This window comes from Choloepus didactylus, chromosome 8 (genome assembly GCF_015220235.1).
Source record: "Choloepus didactylus isolate mChoDid1 chromosome 8, mChoDid1.pri, whole genome shotgun sequence".
NCBI classification, from domain to species: Eukaryota; Metazoa; Chordata; class Mammalia; order Pilosa; family Megalonychidae; genus Choloepus; species Choloepus didactylus.
This window is the reverse complement of record NC_051314.1, coordinates 67,603,811-67,630,345: the sequence shown is the minus strand read 5'-3', so window position 1 is coordinate 67,630,345 and position 26,535 is coordinate 67,603,811. Positions and strand designations below refer to the sequence as shown.

General features: G+C 39.0%; 2 protein-coding genes across 2 annotated transcripts in view; one reads left to right on the top strand and one right to left on the bottom strand.

The window, feature by feature from the left end:
• Positions 1 to 26,535, top strand: part of XPOT (exportin for tRNA) — a 271,525-nt gene that overhangs the window by 42,171 nt on the left and 202,819 nt on the right. The window lies entirely within an intron of this gene.
• C8H12orf56 (chromosome 8 C12orf56 homolog) overlaps positions 20,222 to 26,535 on the bottom strand; it is a 152,730-nt gene continuing 146,416 nt past the window's right edge. Inside the window, 5 exon segments of the mRNA XM_037847380.1 lie at positions 20,222 to 20,319; positions 20,322 to 20,344; positions 22,483 to 22,661; positions 26,080 to 26,154; positions 26,423 to 26,497. Coding sequence (XP_037703308.1) covers positions 20,222 to 20,319; positions 20,322 to 20,344; positions 22,483 to 22,661; positions 26,080 to 26,154; positions 26,423 to 26,497 — 450 coding nt within the window.

Genomic DNA, 26,535 nt, shown 5'->3' with positions numbered 1-26,535 from the left:
TCAGTTAGGTAAAATTGCCATCTTAATTATAATTAGTCTTCCAATCCATGAACATGGTATGTTCTTCCATTTTTTTTTAGGTCCTATTCGATTTCTTTTAGTGGTTTCTTGTAGTTTTCTGTGTAAAGGTCTTTTGTGGCCTTGGTTAAGTTTATTCCGAAATACTTGATTCTTTTGGTCGTCATTGTAAATGGAATTTTTTTCTTGATTTCCTCTTCTTGTTGCACATTACTTGTGTATAGGAACACTACAGATTTTCGCATATTGATCTTGTAGCCTGCCACTTTGCTGTATTCATTGACTAGTTCTAGTAGCTTTCCTGTAGATTTTTCTGGATTTTCTGCATATAGAATCATGTCATCTAGAAACAGTGAAAGTTTTACTTCCTGCTCTCCAATTTGGATGCCTTTTGTTTCTTTTTCTTGCCTAATTGTTCTAGCTAGAACTTCCAGCACAATGTTGAATAACATTAGTGACAGTGGGCATCCCTGTGCTGTTCCTGATCATAGATGGAAAGCTTTCAGTCTCTCCTCATTGAGTACGATGTTAGCTGTAGGTTTTTCATATTTTGCTTTTATCAGATTGAGAAAATTCCCTTCTATTCCTATCCTTTGAAGTGTTTTCATCAAGAAAGGATGTTGAATTTTGTCAAATGTCTTTTCTGCATCAATCGAGATGATCATGTGGTTCTTCTGCTTTGATTTATTGATTTGATGTATTACATGAATTGATTTTTTTGTGTTAAACCTTGCATACCTGGAATAAACGCCACCTGGCATGGTGTATAATTCTTTCAATGTGCTTCTGGATTTGATTTGCAAGTATTTTGTTGAGGATTTTTGCATCTATATTCATTAAAGAGATTGGTCTATAATTTTCTTTTTTTGTAGTATCTTTGTCTGATTTTGGTATTAGGGTGATGTTGGCCTCATGGAATGAGTTGGGTAGCTTTCCCTCCTCTTCAGTTTTTTTGAAGAATTTGAGCAGGATTGGTATTAAGTCTTTCTTGAATGCTTGGTAGAATTCACATGTGAAGCCATCTGGTCCCCTGGGTGGGGGGAGCTTTTTGATGATTGATTCAGTCCCTTTACTTGTGATTGGTTTGTTGAGGTCATCTATTTCTTCTTGGATCAGTGTTGATTGTTTATGCTTTTCTAGGAAGTTGTCCATTTCGTGTAAGTTGTCTAGTTTATTAGCATATAGTTGCCCATTGTATCTTCTCATTATCTCCTTTATTTCTGCAGGGTTGGTAGTTGTTTCCTTTCCTGTTTCTGATTGCATTTATTTGCATCTGCTGTTTTGTTTTGTTTTGTTTGCCTAGCTAGGGTGGGGTCCATCAATTTTGTTGATTTTCTCAAAGAACCTACTTCTGGTCTTGTTGATTCTATTGTTTTCCTGTTCTCAGTTTCATTTATTTCTGCTCTAATCTTTTATATTTCTTTCCTTCTGTTTGCTTTGGGGTTAGTTTGCTGTTCTTTCTATAGTTCCCCCAGGTGGACAATTTTTGCTCTCTTTTCTCTTTTAATATAGGTGTTTAGGACAATAAATTTCCCTCTCAGCACCACCTTTGCTGCATCCCATAAGTTTTGATATGTTGTTTTCATTGTCATTTGCCTCGAGGTATTTACTAATTTCTCTTGTAATTTCTTCCTTTACCCACTAGTTTTCTAAGAGTGTGTTGTTTAGTCTCCATATATTTGTGAAGTTTACAATCTTCTGCCTGTTATTTATTTCCAACTTCATTCTGTTATTATATGAGGAAGTGTTTTTTATAATACCAATATTTTAAAATTTGTTGAGACTTGCTTTATGGCCCAACATGTGGTCTATCCTAGAGAATGTTCCATAAGCACTTGAGAAAAATGTGTATCCTGCTGTTGTGGGGTGTAGTGTTCTATAAATGTCTGTCAAGTCTAGTTCATTTATCATACAATTCAACATCTCTGTTTCCTTATTGATCTTCTGTCTAGATGTTCTATCCATTGATGAGAACAATGTATTGAAGTCTGCAACTATGATTATAGCATTATCTACTTCTTTCAGTGTTCTCAGTGTTTGCCTCACAAATTTTGGGGCACTCTGACTTGGTGCATAAATATTTATGATTATTATGTTTTCTTGATGAATTGATCCTTTTATTACTATATAGTGTCCTTCTTTGTCTCTTTTAATTGTTTTACTTTTGAAGTCTAATTTGTCTGATATTAATATAGCTACTCCTATTTTTTTCAGGTTGCTGTTTACAGGAAATATCTTTTTCCAGCCTTTCACTTTCAGCCTATTTTTGTCCTTGTGTCTAAAGTGAGTTTCTTGTAGACAGCATATAGATGGGTCCTGTTTTTTAATCCATCCTGCCAGTCTGTGTCTTCTTATTGGGAAGTTTAATCCATTAACATTTAGTGTTATTACTGTAAGGGTGGTACTGTCTTTTACCATTTTGCCTTTTGGATTTTATATGTCATGTCTTATTTTTTCCTCTCTCTCTTTTTACCCTTCCTGATAATCTTCATTTCTACACTCTTCCTCCTGTCTTTTCCCGTCAGCCTGTAGCACTCCCTTTAGTATTTTTTGTAGTGCTGGTCTCTATTCACAAACTCTCTCAGTGTCTGTTTGTCTGAAAATATTTTAGTCTCTCCTCATTTTTTTAAATTCAGTTTTATTGAGATATATTCACATACCATGCAGTCATACAAAGTGTACAATCAGTTTTTCACAGTACCATTATATAGTTGTGTGTTCATCACCAAAATTAATTTGAACATTTTCATACCCACACACACAAAAATAATAAGGATAAACATTAAAGTGAAAAAGAACACTGGGTAAACAGAGAGACAAAGGTACCCAGTGTTCTTTTTTACTTCAATTGCTCTTTTTCACTCTAATTATTATTCTTGTTATTTTTGTGTGTGTGCTAATGAAGGTGTCAGGGATTGATTTAGGTGATGAATGTACAACTATGTAATGGTACTGTAAACAATCGAAAGTACAATTTGTTTTGTATGACTGCATGGTATGTGAATATATCTCAATAAAATGATGATTTAAAAAAAAAAAAAATAAAACTCAAGCTTGAAAAAAAAAAAAAAAAAAAAAAGAACACTGGGTGCCTTCCCTCACCCTACCCCCATTTATCTACTCATCCATCCATACACTGGACAAAGGGGAGTGTGGTCCATATGGCTTTCCCAATCACACTGTCACCCTTCATAAGCTACATTTTTATACAATCATCTTCAAGATTCAAGGGTTCTGGTTTGTAGTTTGATAGTTTCAGGTATTTACTGCTAGCTATTCCAATTCATTAGAACCTAAAAAGGAATATCTATGTTGTGCATGAGAGTGCCCACCAGAGTGACCTCTCAGCTCCTTTCGGAATCTCTCTGCCACTGAAGCTTATTTCATTTCCTTTCACATCCCACTTTTGGTCAAGATGTTTTCCATCCCACGATGCCAGGTCTAGATGCCTCCCCAGGGTCATCTTACACATTGCCATGGAGAGTCACACCCCTGGGTGTCAGATCCCACATAGGGGGGAGGGCAGAGATTTCCCTTGTGAAGTTGGCTTAGCGAGAGAGAGAGGGCCACATCTGAGCAACAAAGAGGCATTCAGGAGGAGACTCTTAAGCACAATTATGGGGAGGCCTAGCTTTTCCTTTGCAGCAACAGTCCTCCCAAGGGCAAGTCAAACCACCAGTCCCCTATGTCTGTGAGCACATCAGCAACCATCAAGGTGGAGAAGCCCAACACACCTGTATTCTCCCCCAGCTCCTCAGGGGGGCTCTGCTTATTTTTTTCATTTTTTTAAATTAACTCTTTTTTAAAATTAAGTATTAACTATATCAAAATAAAATTTTTTAGAAAAACAAAATTAAAAAAAAAACATTTCAAACCAACCATAACAAGGGAGTAAGAAAAATACAACTAACCTAAAATAACTACTTTACTTCCAACATGTTCCTACTCTATGCCAAGAAAATGACCTAATATAGCAACATTTCGGTGTACTCACCAGAAGTTAAAAACCATACTTATTCCTCAGCATTCCCAGAATGTGAAATTTACCCACAATAGCTTATTTGTTCTTATAGGGTCATTGTTCCCCCTTCATTAATTTCTCTCTATTGCTAGTTCCCCTACATTCTAGTTTATAAAACATTTGTTTTACATTTTTCAATGTTCACATTACTGGTAGCATACAATATTTCTCTTTATGTGTCTGGATTATTTTGCTCAGCATTATGTCTTCAAGGTTCATCCATGTTGTCATATGTTTCACAACATCATTCCTTCTTACTGCTGCATAGTATTCCGTTGTGTGTATATACCACATTTTAGTTATCCACTCATCTGTTGAAGGACATTTGGGTTGTTTCCATCTCTTGGCAATTGGGAATAATGCTGCTATGAACATGGGCATGCAGATATCTGTTTGTGTCACTGCTTTCTGATCTTCTGGGTATATACTGAGAAGTGCAATTGCTGGATCGAAGGGTAACTCTACATCTAGTTTTCCAAGGAACTGCCAGACTGACTTTGAGAGTGGCTGAACCATTATACAGTCCCACCAACAATGAATAAGAGTTCCAGTTTCTCCACATCCCCTCCAGCATTTGTAGTTTCCTGTTTGTTTAATGGCAGCCATTCTAATTGGTGTGACATGGTACCTTACTGTGATCTTAATTTGCATCTCTCTAATAGCTAGTGAAGCTGAACATCTTTTCATGTATTTCTTGGCCATTTGTATTTCTTCTTCAGAGAACTGTCTTTTCATATCTCTAGCCCATTTTATAATTGGGCTATCTGTACTATTGCCATTGAGTTACAGGATTTCTTTATATATGCAAGATATCAGTCTTTTGTCAGATACATGGCTTCCAAAAATTTTTTCCCATTGAGTTGGCTGCCTCTTTACCTTTTTGACAAATTCCTTTGAGGTACAGAAACTTCTAAGCTTCAGGAGTTCCCATTTATTTATTTGTTCTTTTGTTGCTTGTGCTATGGATGTAAAGTCTAGGAAGTGACCACCTAATACCAGGTCTTGAAGATGTTTCCCTACATTATCTTCTAGGAGTTCTATGGTACTGTCTTTTATATTGAGATCTTTGATCCACTTTGAGTTCATTTTTGTGTAGGGTGTGAGGTAGGGGTTCTCTTTCATTCTTTTGGATATGGATAGCCAACTCTCCCAGCCCCACTTGTTGAAAAGACTGTTATGTCCCAGTTCAGTGGCTTTGGGGGCCTTATCAAAGATCAGTCGGCTGTAGATCTGGGGGTCTATCTCCAAATTCTCAGTTCAATTCCATTGATCAATATGTCTATCTTTGTGCCAGTACTATGGTGTTTTGACAACTGTGGCTTTATAATAAGCTTCAAAGACAGGGAGTGTAAGTCCTCCCACTTCATTTTTCTTTTTTAGAGTGTTTAGCAATTCAAGGCATCTTCCCTTTCCAAATAAATTTGATAACTAGTTTTTCCAAGTCTGCAAAGTAGGTTGTTGGAATTTTGATTGGGATTGCATTGAATCTGTAGAAGAGTTTGGGCAGAATTGATATCTTAATGACATTTAGCCTTCCTATCTATGAACATGGAATAGTTTTCCATCTTTTAAGGTTCCTTTCTATTTCTTTATTAGAGTTATGTGGTTTTCTTTGTATAGGTCTTTTACATCTTTGGTTAAGTTTATTCCTAGGTACTTGACTTTTTTAGTTGCTATTGAAAATGGTATCTTTTTCTTGAGTGTCTCTTCAGTTTGTTCATTTCTAGCATATAGAAACATTACTGACTTATGTGCATTAATCTTGTATCCCACTACTTTACTAAGTTTATTAGCTCCAGTAGCTGTATCATTGGTTTCTCAGGGTTTTCCAGATAGAAGATCATATCATCTGCAAGTAGTGACAGTTTTACTTCTTCCTTTCCAATTTGGATGCTTTTTATTTCTTTGTCTTGCCAGATTGCCCTGGCTACAACTTCTAGCACAATGTTGAATAACAGTGGTAACAGTGGGCATCCTTGTCTTGTTCCTGATCTTAGAGGGAAGGCTTTCAGTCTCTCACCATTGAGTACTATGCTGGCTGTGGGTTTTTCATGTATGCTCTTTATCATATTCAGGAAGTTTCCTTCAATTCCTACATTTTGAAGTGTTTTTATCAAAAAGCGGTGTTGGATTTTGTCGAATGCTTTTTCAGCATCTATTGAGATGATCATTTGATTTTTCTCTTTTGATTTGTTAATATGTTGTAATACATTGATTGATTTTCTTATGTTGAACCATCCTTGCATGCCTGGAATGAACCCCACTTAGTCGTGGTGTATGACTTTTTTAATGTGTCTTTGGATTTGATTTGCAAGTATTTTGTTGAGAATTTTTGCATCTATATTCATTAGGGAGATTGGCCTGTAGTTTTCTTTTTTTGTAGCATCTTTGCCTGGTTTTGATATTAGATTGATGTTAGCTTCATAAAATGTGTTAGGTAATATTCTGTTTTCTTCGATGTTTGGAAAGAGTTTAAGTAAGATTGGTGTCAGTTCTTTCTGGAAAGTTTGGTAGAATTCCCCTGTGAAGCCATCTGGCCCTGCGCATTTATTTGTGGGAAGTTTTTTGATGACTGATTGGATCTCTTTGCTTGTGTTTAGTTGGTTGAAGTCTTCTATTTCTTCTCTGGTCAGTCTGTGTTCATATGTTTCCAGGAAATTGTCCATTTCCCCTGCATTATCCAGTTTGTTGGCATACAGTTGTTCATAGTATTCTCTTATAATTTTTTAAATTTCTTTGGGATCTGCAGTAATATCACCTTTCTCATTCATTATTTTGTTTATATGGTTTGTCTCTCTTTTTGATTTTGTCAGTCTGCTAGGGGCTTGTCAATCTTGTTGATCTTCTCAAAGAACCAACTTTTGGTGTTATTTGTTCTCTCTGTTGTTTTTTTGTTCTGTACGTCATCTATTTCTGTTTTAATTCTTGTTATTTCTTTTCTTCTACTTGGGTTAGGATTGGTTTGCTGTTCATTTTCTAGTTTCTTCAGTTGCTCCATTAGTTCTTTGATTTTAGCTCTTCCTTTTTGATGTATGTGTTTAGTGCTATAAATTTCCCCCTCAGTACCGCTTTTGCTGCATCCCATAGGTTTTGATATGTTGTGTTCTTATTTTCATTCATTCCTATATATTTAGCAATTTCTCTTGCTATTTCTTCTTTAAACCACAGATTGCTTAGGAGTTTGTTGTTTAACCTCCAGGTATTTGTGAATTTTCTATGTTTCTGATGGTTATTGACTTCTAATTGTATTCCATTGTCATCAGAGAATGTGCTTTGAATTATTCCATTTTTAAAAAAATTTACTGAAGCTTGTTTTATGTCCCAGCATATGATCTATTCTGTAGAAAGTTCCGTGAGCACTAGAGAATAATGTGTATCCTGGTGATTTGGGATGTAATGTTCTATATGTGTCTGTTAAATCAAATTCATTTATCTGCTTGTTTAGGTTTTCAATTTCCTTGTTGTTTTTCTGTGTGGTTGATCTATCTATAGGAGAGAGTGATGTGTTGAAGCCTCCCACAATTATTGTGGAAACATCAATTGTTTCCTTTAGTTTTGCCAGTGTTTGTCTCATGTATTTTCTGGCACCTTGATTGGGTGCATAAACATTTATGATTGCTATATCTTCTTGTTGAATTGCCCCTTTTATCAGTATGCAGTAGCCTTCTCTGTCTCTCATAACATCCTTGCATTTAAAGTCTATTTTATCTGAGATTAATATTGCTACTCCTGCTTTCTTTTGGCTGTAGCTTGCATGAAATATTTTTTTCTATCCTTTCACTTTCAAATTCTTTGTGTCTCTTTGTGTAACATGAGTCTCTTGTATGCACCATATTGATGGTTCATATTTTTGATCCATTCTGCCAATCTGCTTCTTTTAATTGGGGAGTTTAATCCATTTACATTCAACATTATTACTGTGAAGCCATTTCTTGAATCAGCCATCCTATCCTTTGGTTTATATTTTTTCTCTCTCTCTCTTTATGTCCTGTAACATACCCATACTGAATCTTTAGTACTGAACCTTTCTCCAAGTCTCTCTCTCCTTTCTTTGTTTCTCTGTCTGTAGGGCTCCCTTTTGTATCTGAAGTAGGGCAGGTCTCTTGTTAGCAAATTCTCTCAGCATTTGTTTGTCTGTGAAAAATTTAAGCTCTTCCTCAAATTTGAAGGAGAGCTTTGCTGGATAAAGTATTCTTGGCTGGAAATTCCTCTCACTCAGAATTTTAAATATATCGTGCCACTGCCTTCTTGCCTCCATGGTGGCTGCTGAGTAGTCACTACTTAGTCTTATGCTGTTTCCTTTGTATGCGGTGAATTGCTTTTCTCTTGCTGCTTTCAGAACTTGCTCCTTCTCTTCTGTGTTTGACAGTGTGATCAGAATATGTCTCGGAGTGGGTTTATTTGGATTTATTCTATTTGGAGTTCGCTGGGCATTTATGATTTGTGTATTTATGGTGTTTAGAAGATTTGGGAAGTTTTCCCCAACAATTTCTTTGAATACTCTTCCTAGACTTTTACCCTTTTCTTCCCCTTCTGGAACATGAATGAGTCTTATATTTGGACATTTTATACTATCTATCATATCCCTGAGGTCCATTTTTATTTTTTTCATTTTTTTCCCCATTCTTTCTTTTGTGCTTTCATTTTACATTCTGTCATCTTCCAGGTGACTGATTCATTGTTCAACTTCCTCTAGTCTTGTACTATGAGTATCCAGAATCTTTTTAATTTGGTCAACAGTTTCTTTAATTTCCATAACATCATCTGTTTTTTCATTTAGTCTTACAATATCTTCTTTATGCTCTTCTAGGGTCTTCTTCATGTCCTTTATATCCCATGCCATGGTCTCGTCGTTCATCTTTAGTTCTTTGATTAGTTTCTCTAGGCACTATGTCTCCTCTGTTCTTTTGATTTGGGTGCTTGGGCTTGGGTTATCCATATCGTCTGGTTTTTTCATATGCTTTAAAATTTTTTGTTGTTTTTGGCCTCTTGGCATTTGCTTAACTTGATAGGGTTCTTTTAGGATTTGTAGACAAATTGAAATCCTTATCTCTAATTTGTCAGATCTACAGCTTCGTGGAGTACACTTTCTGTAACTAACCAGCAGGTGGCGTCCACAAGCCACCTGTTCCCCTCAAGCCAGTTCTCCCCCACTTTGCCTTTATGGTGAGTGTGGGAGTGAGTCTTGTGGGGTCCAATTGGTGTACCAAGCTTGCGTGTGTAGTTGGTGTTGCCCGCCCTGTATATGGGGCGTGTGTCTGGGCGGTCAGGGTGGGGGGTGGCTTTAACAGTCAAATCTGCCTGGTGTTCCTGGAGTTTTAAAGCTGCTGCAATAGTCTAATCCTTCAGTTCGGTCCTGCCACAGTTTGTCTCTGCCACTGACCCAGAAGTGCTCAGTATTGGCGTATGGCCCCTGAGACTTGTGAGTAGGTCCCCCTTCCAGGCCATGCACCCCCTGGTCCTCTGTTGAGGGATGACCGTGCTATGTCACAGGTGAGTGCCGTCCCCCCAGGGTGGTTCTGGGCTGCAGGGCTGTGTAGGGAGGCTCCCAGTCTGCTAAGTGGATGCCCCCCTTTTCTTGGGAAGTTGTGGTGTTTAGTGAATTTTCTCAGCCACTGCATTATTGCCTTTTGTCTCAGAGCTCTCTTAGTTCTGCTCTTGTCTTGACCTGCCCAGATTGCAAGTCTTTGAGGTTTTCTGTATTGGGCTTCTTAGAATAATTGTTTTAGAAAAAGAAAAAAAAAAGGGCCGTCCTTGCAGATCTAATGGGTTATTGAAATGCTAAGAGACAAAGCAATTAGGGCCATTAAGGAAAGGTCCATGGGGCAGAGAGATCAGCTTTTCTTCCGGATTTGCATATGAGCCTCAGGGCCTGAGCTCTGCCCTTCCCCTTTCTGTGTTCACCAGAACTCCAAAAAGCCTCCGCTTTTCTTTTTGGCCTTTTCTTGCTGTTTTTTGCTGTCCCTATCTCCTCTCTGCTGGGCTGGCTGCTCTCAGATTCTCTGGTGTCTGGTCTCAGTCTATGATTGGAGTTTGGATCAGTAGAATGAGTTTCCGATGAGAGCTGCCACTGCAGTTCTGCCTTCTTGTTCCCAGCGCTGATGGCCCCTCCTTGCATGGGACTGAGCCTGGCAGGGAGGGGCGTGGGTCCCCTGGCCTCAAAAACTTACAGATTTCGCTGATATCAGCAGTTCCACATGTTCATGAGTATTGTATGAAGTATGCCAAAAGTCAAGTTGCTCTGCGGTGTCCAGTCCACGCAGTTCCTGGCTTTCTACCTACTTTCTTGGAGGAGTAACTAAAACATACACGTCACCAATCCGCCATCTTGCCCCACCCCCTTCCCTCCCTCATTTCTGAAAGACTGTTTTGCCAGATATGAATTCTTGGTTGCCAGTTTTTTGCTTTCAGCACTTTAAATATATCATCCCATTGCCTTTTTGCCTCCATAGTTTCTTTTGAGAAGTGGGCACTTAATCTTGAGGCTCCCTTATATGTGACATATTGCTTCTCTTGCATGGCTTTCAGAGTTCTCTTTGGCATATGACAGTTTGATGATAACTTGGAGTGATGTGGGTCTATTAGGGTTTATCCTGTTTAGAGCTTGTTGAGCATCTTGGATGTGTATATTAATGTCTTGTTAAAATTGGGAAGCTTTCCATTTTTCCATTATTTCTTTGAATATTCTCTCTGCCCCTTTCTCTCTTCTTCTGGAATTCTTAAAATGCATATATTGGTACTCTTGATGGTGTCCCACAGGTTCCTTAAACTGTTCACTTACTTAATTCTTTCTTATTTCTGCTCCTCAGACTGAATGATTTTAGTTGTTTTATCTTCAAGTTTTCTGATTCTTTCTTCTGCCAGCTCTAATCTGCTATTGATCCCTGTAGGGAATTTTTAATTTCTATTACTGTGGTCTTCAGCTCTGTTTGGTTCCTTTTCATAATTTCCATGTCTACTGATACTCTCTTTGTGTTCTTCTGTCATTTTCCTGAGTTCCTTTAGTTCTTTGACCATGTTTTCCTTTAGCACTTTGAGCTATTTAGGACCATTTTTAAAAAGTCTTTTCAGGTATGTCCTAGGTCTGGCTGAGTGTTTCTAATGCTTTACTCTTCTCCTTTGCCTGGGCCATCACTTTGTTTCTTTGTTTTGTGACTTTTTGTTGAAACCTGGAGATTTTGATGTTTTAATGTGTTGTCACTGGAATTTAGACTCTGAGACATCTGCTGCTTAAGCTTGTATCCAGCTAGTATTATGACAGAGCTTTTCTTGATTGCCGGGAAGTAATAAAAAAAAAAAAGAAAAAGGAAAGAAAGAAAACATCTTTCCCAGTCTTTCTTTCCTTCAGGCTTATCCATACACTGAATTTGGAGAATAGCTTGAGGCCAAAGGAATCCTTTCTGCACAAGTGTCTTGTCTTGAGCATGTAGGTTTGGCCATAGGAATTCCGTTTACATGATTCTGAATGTCCCCTCTTCCCTGGGAAAGTTCCCTGGCTGTCCTGAACACTGCATTGAATGTCCTATAGCCAGCAATCCCTTGCCTCAGGCAACATGACTGCTCTCCCACAGAGTTCTGTAAGGTGCCTTCTACATGCAGGGCAAGTTCTGGCATAGACAGTGAGTCTTTCAGGCCACCACCAGACAGACTGAGCCAGACATATATGCTCCAGTATGTGCATAAGGGTTACTCTGCTCCCTCCAGAACCAGGACTGGGGATCCATGCTGAGAGCATGGGCTGGCTCTGCACGATCTGGTGAGGGGTGAGGGAGGGTCCAGCCAGGACACTGGGAGATCCTACTGCTTTTAAGTAGCCTTTTTCTTGATCCGATGCTTACCCTCTTTTTGCAGTTCTTTGTTTTCTGGAACTTTGAGAAAGATGTTTCTGCCAGTTCTTGATAGTTTTTCAACGCTTCTATGGAGATGCCTGAGGCCTCTCACTCTGCCATCTTGAACCAGGTGCCTCACTGAGGTTCTGATTTGTATTTCCCTAATTCACAGCCTGTTTTTTACAAGGCCTGTGAACTAGCAATGGTTTTTACATTTTAATTGTTGAAAGAAAAATATTTCATGACACATGAAAATTATATAAAGTTAAAATTTCAGTGTCCATAAAATAAAGTTTTATTGGACTACAGCCACACTCATTCACTATATATTGTCTATGGCTGCTTTTTGTACTACAAGAACAGAGTTGAATATTTGCAACAGAGACCATGTAACCTGCAAAACTTCAAATATTTCCTATCCACCCCTTTACAGAAAAAGTTTACCAACCCCTGTCTGCCATATGATCTGGGGCAGGAAGGAGGAAACGTGGCTGCCCTGTGGAAATGGATGTTTTTAAAAATAAAAACAGGATGCAAGCAGGCAGAGGAAGGAAGGGAATCGGGTTATTATGGAGCTTAGGTTGCTGGGTTTGCAAGGTCCTTGGAAATGTCACGGAAGCTCCTGAACCTTTTGACAGACCACTTTTAAGACATTTTCCCCCCACACACTGAGTGCTGATGCCAGGGACAGATGGTGCTGTTTTCCTTCTTTCTTCCCTGCCCATTATGACAAGGTGCCCCAGTTGGAGCTTGATAAATATGAAATAGTGCTAATAATAGTCATTCTCTGAAGGAATCAGGGCTCGAGGTTGCCAGGATGCTCTCATTAGTTTTGCTTCAACAAACTTATCTCAGCATATTTCAGTTTGTAGACCACTTTAGTTCTTGGAGTTGGTCCAATATACACTCATATATATGCATACACTTTCTCTCAAAACATTTTCTGTATTTCTTAGAGAAACCTTCTTTGCTTCCTTAAAAATCACTATTTTGTGCCACCTTTTCCTTGTTAATACTGAACTATCTGACGTCATGTAGGCAACTGGATCTTGTCTTGAAACTTGGCTGTGAGGAATCGTTTTGTTGTATAGCAACCCCATCCAGTGTTAGCCAAATTATGTCATACGGTTACAGAACTGCTGTCCTGTCTTCCAGATTTTCTGAGCATTTCAGAAAATTCGCTCCTACTACCCTAAAATGACCTTATATGTTCTCAGATATCAGAGGATCCTAATTATGGTGAAACCTTTCACTTTCTTTCCCTTTCTCATAACCTGTGTTTTCAGTAGGTGTTTTGGGGTGTGGAGGTCAGGAGGAACTACTGAGGTCTCTGGGTCCCAAGAGGAGATCAGAAAGACATGTCCAAAGTTTGGCTTAATCCCCAAAGCTTCACCCATATTTGACTAAATGTGCTTTGGATTAAGTTTATAGGAAACTTGCATTAGTAAATGGCATTGATTTGCTTGTTTCCTAACTCGTACTACTAAGGCAGGGGTCTGCCCAAAAATTAAAACCCCAGGGCTAAAAAACAAAAACAAAAACAAAGCCACCACCCCAGGGCTAGATCAGCTAATGACTTCAGTGACCATATACTTTACCATCCAAATAAGGACACTTTAGAACTGAAAAGAGGAGGTCCTGGGGGGAAAGGAATAAATCAGGACCTACCCAGGCAAACTTGGTCACCATACTTAAAACATTTTGAGGGTCTTATCCTCTATAGCAGAGTCTCATATTGGGGTCTCTAGATGTAAACTGGAATGACCATGGGGTTTCTTTGAGAATTTAAAGTTTTCTTTCATTTCATGTCATTTATGTGCCTAAGCTTGCATTGTGTACACTGATCCATTGTTTGACCCTGAGTGGAAGGACTTTAAAAGTCTCTGGCCAAAAAGTGAACAGAGTAGGCTTTGCACATAAGTGAAATGCTGATGCCAACTAACGGTCAAAGCACAGCATGGCCTGTAAATTAAGATTTATAGTGGCTCTGAAACAGAAAAGTGAAACCAGATAATAGAAGGATGTTGAACTCAAGGGTCAGTTTGTAGCATTCTACCATATTCACTTTGCAAGAGACTTAGTTTCAGCCAAACATCATATATTAATGAAATTAATTGGCATTTAATCTTATAAACATTTTAATTTGTAAATTTGTGTTTATTTTATAAAAGCATAAGTTTTCTTATACCTACATTTATGGATAGTACATATTAAAAAAACCTGACAACAAAAATAATTTAATTTTGAAGGTCTGCAGGAATTTTTAAAGTGTAAGGAACAATGCTCCATGGTTAGTGTTGCTTTTATTCTTCGCCTTCCTAATCCAGCTATGCCCTCTGGTGGTTTTAGTTGCTATTAGAAGTAAATTACTCTCTTCCCTTTATAAATGTGTCCATCCTAAGATATGCTATGCATAGAACTAGATGTTTATGTATAAATTAATATGTATTTGCCACCACCTTTTTTTTTTAATTATTCATTTTATTGAGATATATTCACATACCACGCAGTCATACAAAACAAATCGTACATTTGATTGTTCACAGTACCATTACGTAGTTGTACATTCATTACCAAAATCAATCCCCGACACCCTCATTACCACACACACAAAAATAACCAGAATAATAATTAAAGTGAAAAGGAGCAACTAAAGTAAAAAAGAACACTGGGCGCCCTTGTCTGTCTGTTTGTTTGTTTGCTTCCTTCCCCCACCTTTCCACTCATCCATCCACAAACTAGACAAACGGGAGTGTGATCCCTATGCCCCCCCCCCAATCCCACTGTCCCCCCTCATAAGCCACATTTTTATACAATTGTCTTCAAGACTCATGGATTCTGGGTTGTAGTTTGATAGTTTCAGGTATCCACCACCAGCTACCCCAATTCATTAGAACCTAAAATGGGTTGTCCACCAGCTACCCCAATTCATTAGAACCTAAAATGGGTTGTCTATATTGTGCACAAGAGTGCCCACCAGAGTGACCTCTCAGCTCCTTTTGGAATCTCTCTGCCACTGTAGCTTATTTCATTTCCTTTCACATCCCCCTTTTGGTCAAGAAGATGTTCTCCATCCCATGATGCCGGGTCTACATTCCTCCCCGGAAGTCATATTCCACGTTGCCAGGGAGATTCACTCCCATGGCCACCACCTTTTATAGTAGACTTTTTATTATTTTACAATTGGTAAAACTGAGGTTCTGGAAAGAGGTTAACCTTCCGAAGGTCTGACAAGTAAGTAGATGGGCAGAATTTACAACAATGTCTGTCTGATATAGCATCTGGTCTCTTATCCACAAAATTATCTTAGCCAGACTTCTAGCGAAGGGACCATGTTGCCTTCCCCCAAGGGAGAAAAGTTTCAGATCCCAAAGACAGATAAACAAACATAGGAGTGTTTGGTCTGACTGGATGGGGGAAGAATTGCTGAGTGTCTTTCTCCTATGGAAACCCAAGTCCAAGTTGACCTTATAAGCCCATACTGCATTTTAGAAATAAATATGATGAACAAAGAGAAATCAGACAGTGAGTTAACACTATTAAAGGTTACTAAAATTTCATTCAACTTCACCCCTTCAAGAAATATCCAGCCTCTCTTCCATATTTGTCACTGAATCTTTCTACTCTGCAAATGTGTTAAATAGAAAACAAGTGGCCCTAACCTAAGGAAAAAAATTAACATAATGGCACAGGTTGGAGCACATTCACCAAGCATTGATCACATTTGTCAAATGCCTTTTAATACATTTATTAATATACTCTCAAGCATTCCTATATACATTTAAAAGTGATACTTCCAGTGAGTGAGATTCATTATGGAAATACGTAAAATACACTATCCTGCACAAAAACTTCAGGCTCTCCCCCCTTTACATAATATTTAGATTATCTAGATTTCAGATCAATGAAGAAACCCTTCATTTGTTTCGTTTAACACTACTGTGAATCAGTTAGGAACTCTGCAGAATGGCTACATCAGTTTGATTTGTTAATAATTAAGTTCTAGTCAAAGGCTAAAAAAAGTTTACATGGCTAAGAAAAGTTTACATGACTAAAAAGATTTCTGCCCACTCATAGGAAGAGTATTTCTCACATTTATTGTAAAGGTGATCAAAGAGTCTACAGCCTTGAACCTGGCCTGGAAACTGGCTATGTGTTTACTTGCCTTTTTGGTGAACCTTTGTATTCTTAAAAAGTTACATGATTTTTATATTCAAGCTTTCCTACAATTAAATGTCCTGAAAAATAATTATTCTTTTGTAGTTAAGGTCAACAGTTAGTCAATCAAATGTTTCTAATGACTAATAGAGATGGATTATTTAGTGATTTTTTTTTTTGCCTTTGGCGACAATGCAAAACAAAGTACAAAGCAGAAATAGAAAATAATTGTGGCAGGTAACCCTTCAAAGTATTAATTTCTGGGTTTCCCCCCTTTCCCAGTCTGTGCAGATGAATAGTCATGAGTCATACAGGGTAGACTGGAAAGAATCAGGGCAACAAATATTCTCTCTCAAAAAAGTCATGGATCTCCTACATGGAAAGATTTGGTTCCACTGTGACAGGGTTTTTACTCCCAGGGAGGAGATGATGGTCTCAGGGCAGGGCAGAGAGAGGAGCGGGAGAGCAGAAGCAACAGGGAAGCACATGAGAAACTCTAAGGCTTCACTGCTCCTAGTTCAGAGCCAGAGCAGCTTAAGAGGCTGTGCCGGTTTGGATGCATTATGTTCCCCAGAAAAAGCCATATTCTTTGATGCAAAGAGGGAATTGATTTTGGTACCAGAGAAGTGGGGTGCTTTTACTGCTGAGTTTGCAAATACCAAACATGTTGGAACACCTTTTTAAATGGAAAAGGGGAAGATTCTAGAAGAATTGTGAGGAGCTTGATAGAAAAGGCCTCAACTTCTTTGAAGAGACTGTTGGTGGAAAAATGGACTCTAAAGATACTTCTGATGAGGACTTGAACAGAAATGATAAATGTGTTGTTACGAGCTGGAAGAAAGGTGATCCTTGTTTTAAAGTGGCAGAGAGTTTAGCAAAATTGAGTCCTGGTGTCAGATGGAAGAATTTGAAAGCGACAACCTGGAATACTTAGCTGAGGGGATCTCCACACTGTGTGGAGGATGTACCCTGGCTTCTCCTTGCAGCTTATAGTAAAATGCGAGCGGAGAGAGAGAAACTTAGAACTGAACTCTTGGGTTCAAAGAAACCAGAAGCTGATGGCTTGGAAAATTATAGGCTTCTGGTGGGGGGGGGGGGGTGGGGGAGGATCCCAGAAGCTACAGCCCAACATGAGGATGTAACCAAACATGGACCCAGCCGCCATTTCAGTACAAGCCAAGATTGGAAAAGGAGTTAAGCAGAAAGGATTTGTAGAAAGTCCTATTGTCTGACGGCTTTGACCCCTGTGTGCTTCATGTGAAGCCAACAGAATTTTTGTGAGATCTTTACAGACAGAGACATTGCCAGTCTGGACTGGAGGAGACAGACAAGGAACAAATTGAAGGAAAAATTTCTTCAAAGACAGAGCCATGGAGGTTGAGGTCTGGAATCAAGAGGTCTTGGGCTGGGAGAGCAGAGCAGCCCACATGCATGGAAAGGGTGAGTTTGCCCTGAAGGTCAAGGGTGGGCCTTTCACCTCGATGCTCAGGAAATGTCCTGCCACCCCAAGCCCCAAAGAGGGTGGAGCACATTCCCAGGGAATTAGGGAGAGCCTGGCTGCCACCACACTGTTCTGAAGGGGTTGAGCGTGTGCAACAGAGATGGAAGGGAATCCGGGAGCTGCCCCGATGCTTGAGGAGGGTGGGGCCAAGAAGGTGGTCTCCCCAATGTGTGGATATGTTGGAAAATTCACCCCAGTGTTTGGAGAGGAAAGGGGTGCCAAAAAGGCCCTTGGGAAGGGTTAGACTCCCACTCTCTCAAGCCCCAAGGATGCAACATAGTCTTGTTAATGACTCTCAGACTTTGAAATCTAATAGAGTTTGTCCTGCAGGTTTTAGGAACTGTTTTGGTCCTGTTAACCCTGTTTTCTTTACTGTTTCTCCTTATGGCAATGGGCATGTTTATCCTATGAATGTCCCTCCTTTGTTTATTGGAAGCACATAAGTTGTTCTAAGTTCACAGATCCACAGCTAAAGGAAAATTATGCCTGAGGACTGACCATACCTGTAATTGATTTTGATGGGATCTTGTACTTAACTATTGTTACTGAAATGATTTAAGTTTCTGTGATATTGTCGTGGGATGAATGTATTTAGTATATGGAAAGATACTGTCTTTTGGGGTCCAGGGGGTGGAATGTGCCGATTTGAATATATTGTGTCCCCCAAACGCCATTATCTTTGATGTAATCTTGTGTGGGCAGACATTATCAGTGTTGATTAGATTGGAATTCTTTGTGTGTTTCTGTGGAGCTGCGCCCCACCCAGCTGTGGGTGATGACTCTAATTGGATAATTTCTATGGAGTGTTGGCCCACCCATTGGGTGGGCCTTGATCAGTGGAGCCACATAAATGAGCTAATGGGCAGAGGGAACTCAGTGCAGCTGAGAGTGACATTTTGAAGAGGAGCTACAGCCAAGAGGGGCACTTTGAAGAAAGCACAGGAGCTGCAGATGAGAGACATTTTGAAGATGGCTGTTGAAAGCAGACTCTTGCTCCGGAGAAGCTAAGAGAGGACAAAATACCCCAAGTGCAACTAAGAGTGACATTTTTGAGGAAATGCAGCCTATAGAGGAACGTCCTGGAAGAAAGCCATTTTTAAACCAGAACTTTGGAGCAGATGCCAGCCACGTGCCTTCCCAGCAAACAGAAGTTTTACGAACACCATTGGCCATCCTCCAGTGAAGGTGCCCGATTGCTGATGTGTTACCTTGGACACTTTATGGCCTTCAGACTGTAACTGTGTAACCAAATAAACCCCCTTTTATAAAAGCCAATCCATCTCTGGTGTTTTGCATTCTGGCAGCATTAGCAAACTAAAACAGAGGCTGAGGCAGAACTAAGTTGATCCTCTTGCTGCCATCCTCTGAGTTCCACCGTTCACCAGTAGTCAGTCCATGGCTTACTGTTTGTCCAGTTTGAAGTGATGCTTTCTCCGTCCCAAGAATCTTTTCATACTCCCTCTGACTGAATGTCTTCAGGGAATAATCCCAATGTAACTGCCTAGGACGTTCAAATACCACTTTGTTCCCCTCTTCACCCACAACGTGGAGGGGGAAAGACTTGAACTCCTCGTTGGGTGATAGTGGAGAAGATCTGGACTCTTTGCGGGGGTTGATTCTGGTGACAGCTGAAAGGGAAAACTTTGGTCCAAAAAAGGGAGGATTCTTTGGTTTCAGTGTGAAATGATCAGAGGAATGCACTATCCTTGCTTGAAGTCAAATAGCTGTTTAATGGCTCAGTCAGAACCAGAAATAAGATGTCCTGAGTGAGTTTCTCTTTCCACCGAACAGCACAGGCAAATAAGGCTTGGAAGCTCTTTCTTTAGAGGTGGGCTTTTCTCTGATCCTCCTCCTTCAGGTCATGATAAGTTGAATGGAGGACCCAGTTCCTAGGTTCTTGGAGGTGCAAATTGAATAGCTCAGAGTGAAACCAAAGTTTATGTTGGATTAAATTAGTTTATTGCTGTAAGATACAGGGAAGACTTTTTAACGCCCTTTTTATGGTTGTAGGAGAACCACAACTACTTACGGGCAATTTCTCTTTCACAGAGACTCTATGAGACTGCTCAGATTAGCCCACAGGTAACTGAAATAGAGTGGTAGAATGCATTTAATTTTGTTGAAGAAAGGCCAGGCATCTTTCTCCAAGATAAAATGAGGAACTGACATTTCTTATAGCTGTGGTTGTATTTTCCTGCTCATTCCTCCAGGAATAATTAAGTCATGGATATTTTTGCAGATAGAGGAGAGTGTCATCCTATTGTTCACCATTTCTCCAGTGATCACTCTGTAATTTATATCCCCCACAACAATTTATCTTTGGGGGTTTCAGTGGCTTCACGCAACTCCTCATATTAACAAAAGTCTTCAGATTACATTTTCTACATTCATTCTCCAGAGGCTTCTGTTCCCTTTATAGGGCTTTTAAAAAATATCTTTAGATACTAACTTTTTTTTCCCTAGAGAAAACACTAGCTTTTAGCACCACTTTATGTATGTCAGAATTTATTTAAACAGTTTTGTTTTGTTTTGTGGCAGATAAGTAACTCGAAAGACTTCTCTTAAAGAATTATTGATGGAAAATTCAAATAAAATCTTTGTTTATAAGGTGTGGGGATAGCTTGGTATGAAATGAATAAAAATATGTATTTCTCAAATATTAAGTTGACTGTTGATTAACATTTTATACTCTTGTTAACATTTTACACTTTGTTTCTGTTCAACCAAGTTCAGAACTTCATGAATAAGTTGAGTGGTAGGTTGGGTAATAGGGTAACACAATGGGAGCCTTCTAAGGCTGGCATGTGAATAAAGTACCTGCAAATTGTAAAAAGAAGCAAAATAGGGAGCTATAAAAACAGTAATTTTCACATTGGTCATATCAATATAGTCACACTCACTGTTGGGTGTGGGAGTCTAAGCCATAAGACAGCCAGCATTTCCAGCTTCCAGCTTCCCCTATTTGTGACCTGGAAGATCTCTAATGTGTGCCTTTCAGCTCACTTTAGCACTTTACTTCAGAAAAGGAAGTAAATTTCATTAATAATGTATCAGTCACCAAAGCATTAATAAGGAAGCCAGGACTATTCCTCACCACAGTGTGAGCTGAGGCTCCTACTTTTGGGTTCCTCAAGCAATACACAGTAAAACTTGAAATGAAAGGGTCAAGCTGTGGTGATCACTATGGGACAAGTTAAGAGGGAAGGGGCGGGTTCAACTCTGTGATTTTGGTAAAATTATAGGAAAGACTAGGGAAAGGCTAGAGTGAAGGCCTTTAGCCATTCCCTTGGGAGGCTTAAAAGAGTAATTCTCAACCCTGGCTACACAATGGAATCACCTGGAGAGCTTTAAAAAAAATGCCCATGCCCATGTTCCACCCCAGACAAAAATGACACAGAATTTCTACATGTGAGTGTCAATATTTTTAAATAGTTGCTCAGATGATACTGTCACACAACAAGTTGAAAATCACTAGTTTAAAACAAGGATTACAAACCTAAATGGCCACAGGTAACATAAATTAGTGAGATAAGGGAAGAATAAGCAATAGAGAGAAGAGGAGACAGAAGCCAACTATACAGTACGTGCTGCACTTATGAGAGTAACTCCTATTGAGCTCCAGCCAAGTACTGTCACGTAGGAGTGTGACACTGTTCTTGCCAGTTCTGATTTTTAAATGCTCATAACTAAAAATTCAAAAATTGGATTGTGGGACACACGCTGCTACAACATGAATAAGCTTTGAAAACACTATGCTAAGAGAAAAAGCCAGGCACAAAAGGTTACATATTATATGATCCCATTTGTAGTTAAATGTCCAGAATAGGCAAATCCATAGAAACAGAGGGTGTATTAGTGGTTGCTAGGGACTGGGGGGAGGGAGGATGGAGAGAGACTGCTTATTAGGTACAAGTTTTCTTTTTGATGTGATGGAAATGTTCTGGAATTGTAAAATGGTGATGGTTGTACAAAATTGTAAATGTACTAAAAGCCACTGAATTGTACACTTTAAAATAGTTTAATGGTGAATTTTATGTTATGTGAATTTTACCTCAAATTAAAAAAAAAAAAAAAAGACGGCAGAAAAAGAAAATTGGGTTGTGTGGGCCAACAAAGTTGGCAAAAACAAAAACCCTTTCATAGCAGCTGGAATGGAACGTATGGTGTAAAACCACATTGAGGAAAAAAAGGTTCTATAAACTGAGCTTAAATTTTTCAAAAGGCCAATCTAAGGCCATATTATAAGGCCATGTGTATGCCTCCACATCCTTTTATGTCTCCATCCAAACTAGTGACAAAGTGATGCCTGCTGCACCCTTTTTTTCTTAAAGTCAGACATAACACAGCTTTTTTCCTTAATAGGTGTTAATGTGGGGCTGTACCATTAAGTGCACTTGGCTTTTTCAGCCTATAAATAGAAATAGAAACCCTTGAAGTGCAGGAGAACAGACTAGCTGAGGAAACCAATGCTTGCTCCTGCTCTTTAATGCTGTTCTATTACTGAGAGTAAGAGAGGGGTAAATGAAACAAAAAACTAATAACCAGTTTCATTCATTGTTCTTCCTTTATCAATTGTTTCTTTCTAGTGACAGTTGAATTCCCGATCCATAATTTATCATCCCTCTTAGTTGGGGTTGTTACTCTTAATTACTCACAGTAGGTTAAAATCATTACTACTTCTGTGAGATGATGGCTGCAATAAAAACAACAAATGAGAACCAGTTCTTCAAAGACAGCTTCCTGTTTCACTAGTCTTTTCTCCCTGGGAATATACTCAAAAAGCTATGTTCTTAGAACACCAGGAAACTCCACCTCACCTTAGCTTGAGGTGAAACATCAATAAAAACAAAACAAATTGTCGTCATTCTTCTAAATGTTCATCCATGTTGTAGTTTTGATGAAAATCAGAAATGACAGGAGTTTTACCGTAGGTTAGATCCAAACCTGTTTCTTACCTGAATTCTTCTCTGTAGTCATTTCTAATATACTCAGCTAGAGTCTTGCTGTATTGCAGGCAGCTCTTAAGGATGTAAAATTGCTGGTACAACAGAACTGCTTGGCAGGGACTTAGCAGCTGAAATGAAGCTGAAAGCCCCTTCATGACTTGTTTCACAATACTGGCCACAAAAGTAATCTAGACAAGGAAAATGCAGTTAACACGTAGGCTGTACAGCACCCATAAGAGCATTGTTTCAGCTGGGGCCTCTATATAAATCTGGGCTGAAGCCCTCACCACCTTTGCACCAATGCCCTTGCACTATGTCTTACTGAGACCACAACATAGACCAGTTGGGTTTACCAAATCCCCCTCTACAAGCAGAGTCAGAACTAGCACTGACTTTCAAGGAAGTTTGGCTCCAAAATGGAGGAACATTGGAAGTAAAAGTGGAGATGGAGGGGGAACTTGGACAGTTCTAAGCCACCACCCCCACCCCCCATGAGGGAGGTGGTTTTTCTTCTTTTCTACCTGTTAAGAACAAGTAGACAAACTCCCTTTGTCTTCCAAAGAGGGTTCCTTAGACTTTCATTGGCAGTGGTTCAGAAATTTTAGTATGCATAAGAATCATCTAGGAAACTCATTAAAAATACAGAATCTTGCCTCCCCACCCCACCCCGATATTTATCACAAACAATTCTGATGCATTTGTTCCTTGGACTACACCTGGAGAAACATTACTGTATGTGAGAAGGCAAAGAGAACCAGGCCTGACACAAGCAAGTGATGTTCACTCTTAGTTGTGTTTTCATCAACAGCATTTATGGTATCTTTTCTCAGGGAGAAATTAAATGGGGAAATTAAACAGGGAAAGTTATTGGGTGCCTGCTTCTCACACAAAAAAAGGCTGTCACTCACAACAGAACCAAAGAAAAACCAAGAACAATGGATTTCATAAATCTTTTTTTGGTGGCATTTTTCAAACTACTGTCCATAAATGTAGGTCTATTCCATGTCCTGGCTCGTGTGAAAACAGAAAGGAATGCTGGTGCCCTTTCAAGCTCTAACCAGCTGGTCACCCTGCACACCCATTAATCAATAAATAAGTTGCCTTTTCTATGGAAAGATGTTGCTACTGGTCCTGCATAGGTAGGGCATGAGGTTTGAAGCAAGTTTTGCCCAATCCAGATCCATTTACATATGTTGACTAAGCAGTGTGTCTGGCCAACACAGACTGAGGTTAGAGTCTGGAGCAGTGGAACAAAGCAATGCTAATTAGCAAATTTGGGAATTAAAGTCTTAACTTCTTTAGTACCTTGCTTGAACCCAGTGAGATAATCAGCCAGTGTTGACTGACATGCCAGTGCATCAAATGATCTCTATAGTTTCTTCATTTGCAAGATTAGCTCAAATGGTCTTTTTCTACCCAAACACTTTAATTGACTTAATGTTGAAGCCTTCAACAGTATTAGTGATCTTGGAGAATTTCCGTATGTGCCTTCAGCTACCCTTCATCCTGAGATAGTTCATGGTCACAGACTGGCCTCATACTAAACTCAGTACCTTAGTGAACTAACCATAGAGGTTGATAAAGAAACTTTTCTGTTGCTTAGAATCCTTAGGACCCCAGATTTCCACACATAAGTTCAGATTACAGGGTCTGCAACCACCATACAGATATGTAGGGGTCTTGCATCTTGCAGCTATGAGTCTCTGTTACTGTGACTATAACTTCATGACTCTGCTCGAGGTGGGCCTGAGACTGGTTGGAATCTGTGTTTCTCATCAGATCTGTGTGCTGCTAAAGGAGCCAAGTTCATGGACTCAATCTCTGTATAAAGGAATCAGTTTTGCTGACAAGTGCACTGTCTGGCCCACACGTGTCATAGGGAATAGCAAGAGAATCTAGATTTGATAGGACAGACTTATCATCACTCTGGAAAACAGCTCAGAGCAGAGAATCACTGACAGTTAACAGAGGCATGTTCAAATATGGAAAAACACATTACCTCACTGTCAAGTCCTCCATTAGCAATGAAAATTTAGTTTGGATTAATACCTTTCGGAGCGTTTCTGATTAAATGTATATTGATTGAATGTATGCATGCACAAATAAAGGAAAACTAAGTTTGGATAGATGAGAAAGATTAAGGGATAAAGCCTTTATTAGCAGTAATTTAAGAGATACTTTATTTGAACATCTATTGTGTGCCAAGCACAACAGACATGGTTCCTGCCCTCATTGCACTTGCGGGCTGTTGGGGAGGAAGACAGTGTATCAGTCATGATAGCAGTGGTTTGCTTAAAACAGCAAAGGTTTATTTCTTGCTCCCACTGTAAGTTCCTCATGGGTTGGTGGGAGGCTCTTCTTGTTACAATCAGTCAGGGATATCAGCTAGGGGAGAGCCACCAGGTGCCACATTGCCAGTCACCATGTCGGAGGGAAAAGAGAACTCAGGGAAGCATGCACTGGTTCTTAAAGCTTCTGCCCAGAAATGATGCAGGCCACTTCTCCTCACATTTTATTGGCCAAAGAAAGGAGAGGGGCCCAATTTCAAGGGATTGGGGAGTGGGGAATACAATCTTACCATGTGCCTGGAAGGAGAGAGCACCAGAATATATGAGGGCACTAATGGCTATCACAGGAAAGAACCAAATAATAAGACAAACAAATGTAAAACTGCAACAGTACAAATCCCGTGAAGGAGAGGAAGAGCATACCATGCTATGTGCCATATGTGCCTGTAATGGGGGAATCTGACATAGGGGTGTCAGAGAACCACATTCCCTACCCCCACCCAACAACCTCTGAAGGGGCACTGAGCCCTGAAGGGTGTGTAGAAGTTAACCAGGTAGAAAAGGGAGGAAAAAGCATTTCAGATGGAGACACTGATAGAGGCCATGATTGAGATAGGCAAGTGGCTGGTACAGAACATAGGGAGGGTGAGGGACCTGATGAGGATGTAGAGCCGTAGCATGCAGGGCCTTGTGGGCCATAGTAAGGAGTTTAGTCTTTCTCCAAAGGGAAAAGCTGCTGAGAGATTTAAAGCAAGGAATCACATAAAGTCAGATTTTTATTTTGAAAAGATTCCACTGGATGTGGCCTGCTGGGAAGATAGATAATTTAGACCATTGCAGTATCAAGGGGTAAGATGGTGATAGGATGGACTAGCATGGTGACTGCTTGGACAGAAGGCCACAGATTATCCCAAGTGCTATATGCATACTTCAGCCAGTGCAGCTCTGTTTAACATAAATTTTAATCTTTATACTTAATTATACAGCCAGTAATTTCATATTCTGTTTTCTATACATATCTTAGTGTTTTTCATGACATACAGATAACATTTAAGATACCATTTCAGTACCTTAAACATTCAGGCCCCAAATGTAATGATGTTTTGTTTTAATTAGTAATACAATTGTCAGATTTACCATTTTGCTTTTATTTTATAATAAATATAAAATACTTTATTTTTATATAAAAATATATTTTTATAAAAAATATTTATTTATGACTACTTAATAGAGAAAATTTGTGTTTTATGAATTAAGCACAGAGCTTCTGTTTAATTAGTCGTAAGTGTTGATTTTGTTTTTACTCTTAGGTACTTACTATGGGAGGGTGACTTTGTAGAAAGGACATCATCCAATTAATAGCAAACTTTGTTGATCCCAACCCAAGATTTCCCTAAAAGACTCAAGGAAATAAACAAGTTATATTCATGAAGTTCAAGCTATATCCAATAGAGTACTCATTCTCAAATACATTTTTATCCTGATTAATCAAATCTTCAAAATCACTATTTTGGAAAATAAGCTAAACCTAAGAACTAAAGATATTATCATTTAAGTTAGCCAATTTTGTAGGCCATCTCTAAATTAAACATTTTTGGTATATTATTAATCATATAACATATATCATATGATATACATAATAGAATAAGTATATAGTGTACCTGCTGAAAGACGAGAAGTATCTCATATAAAAGTGATGTAGCTGTATTTGTATATTCCAGGATAAGCTTCTGTAACTAAAATTTTAAAGAATAATCAATGCAATATCATAGAG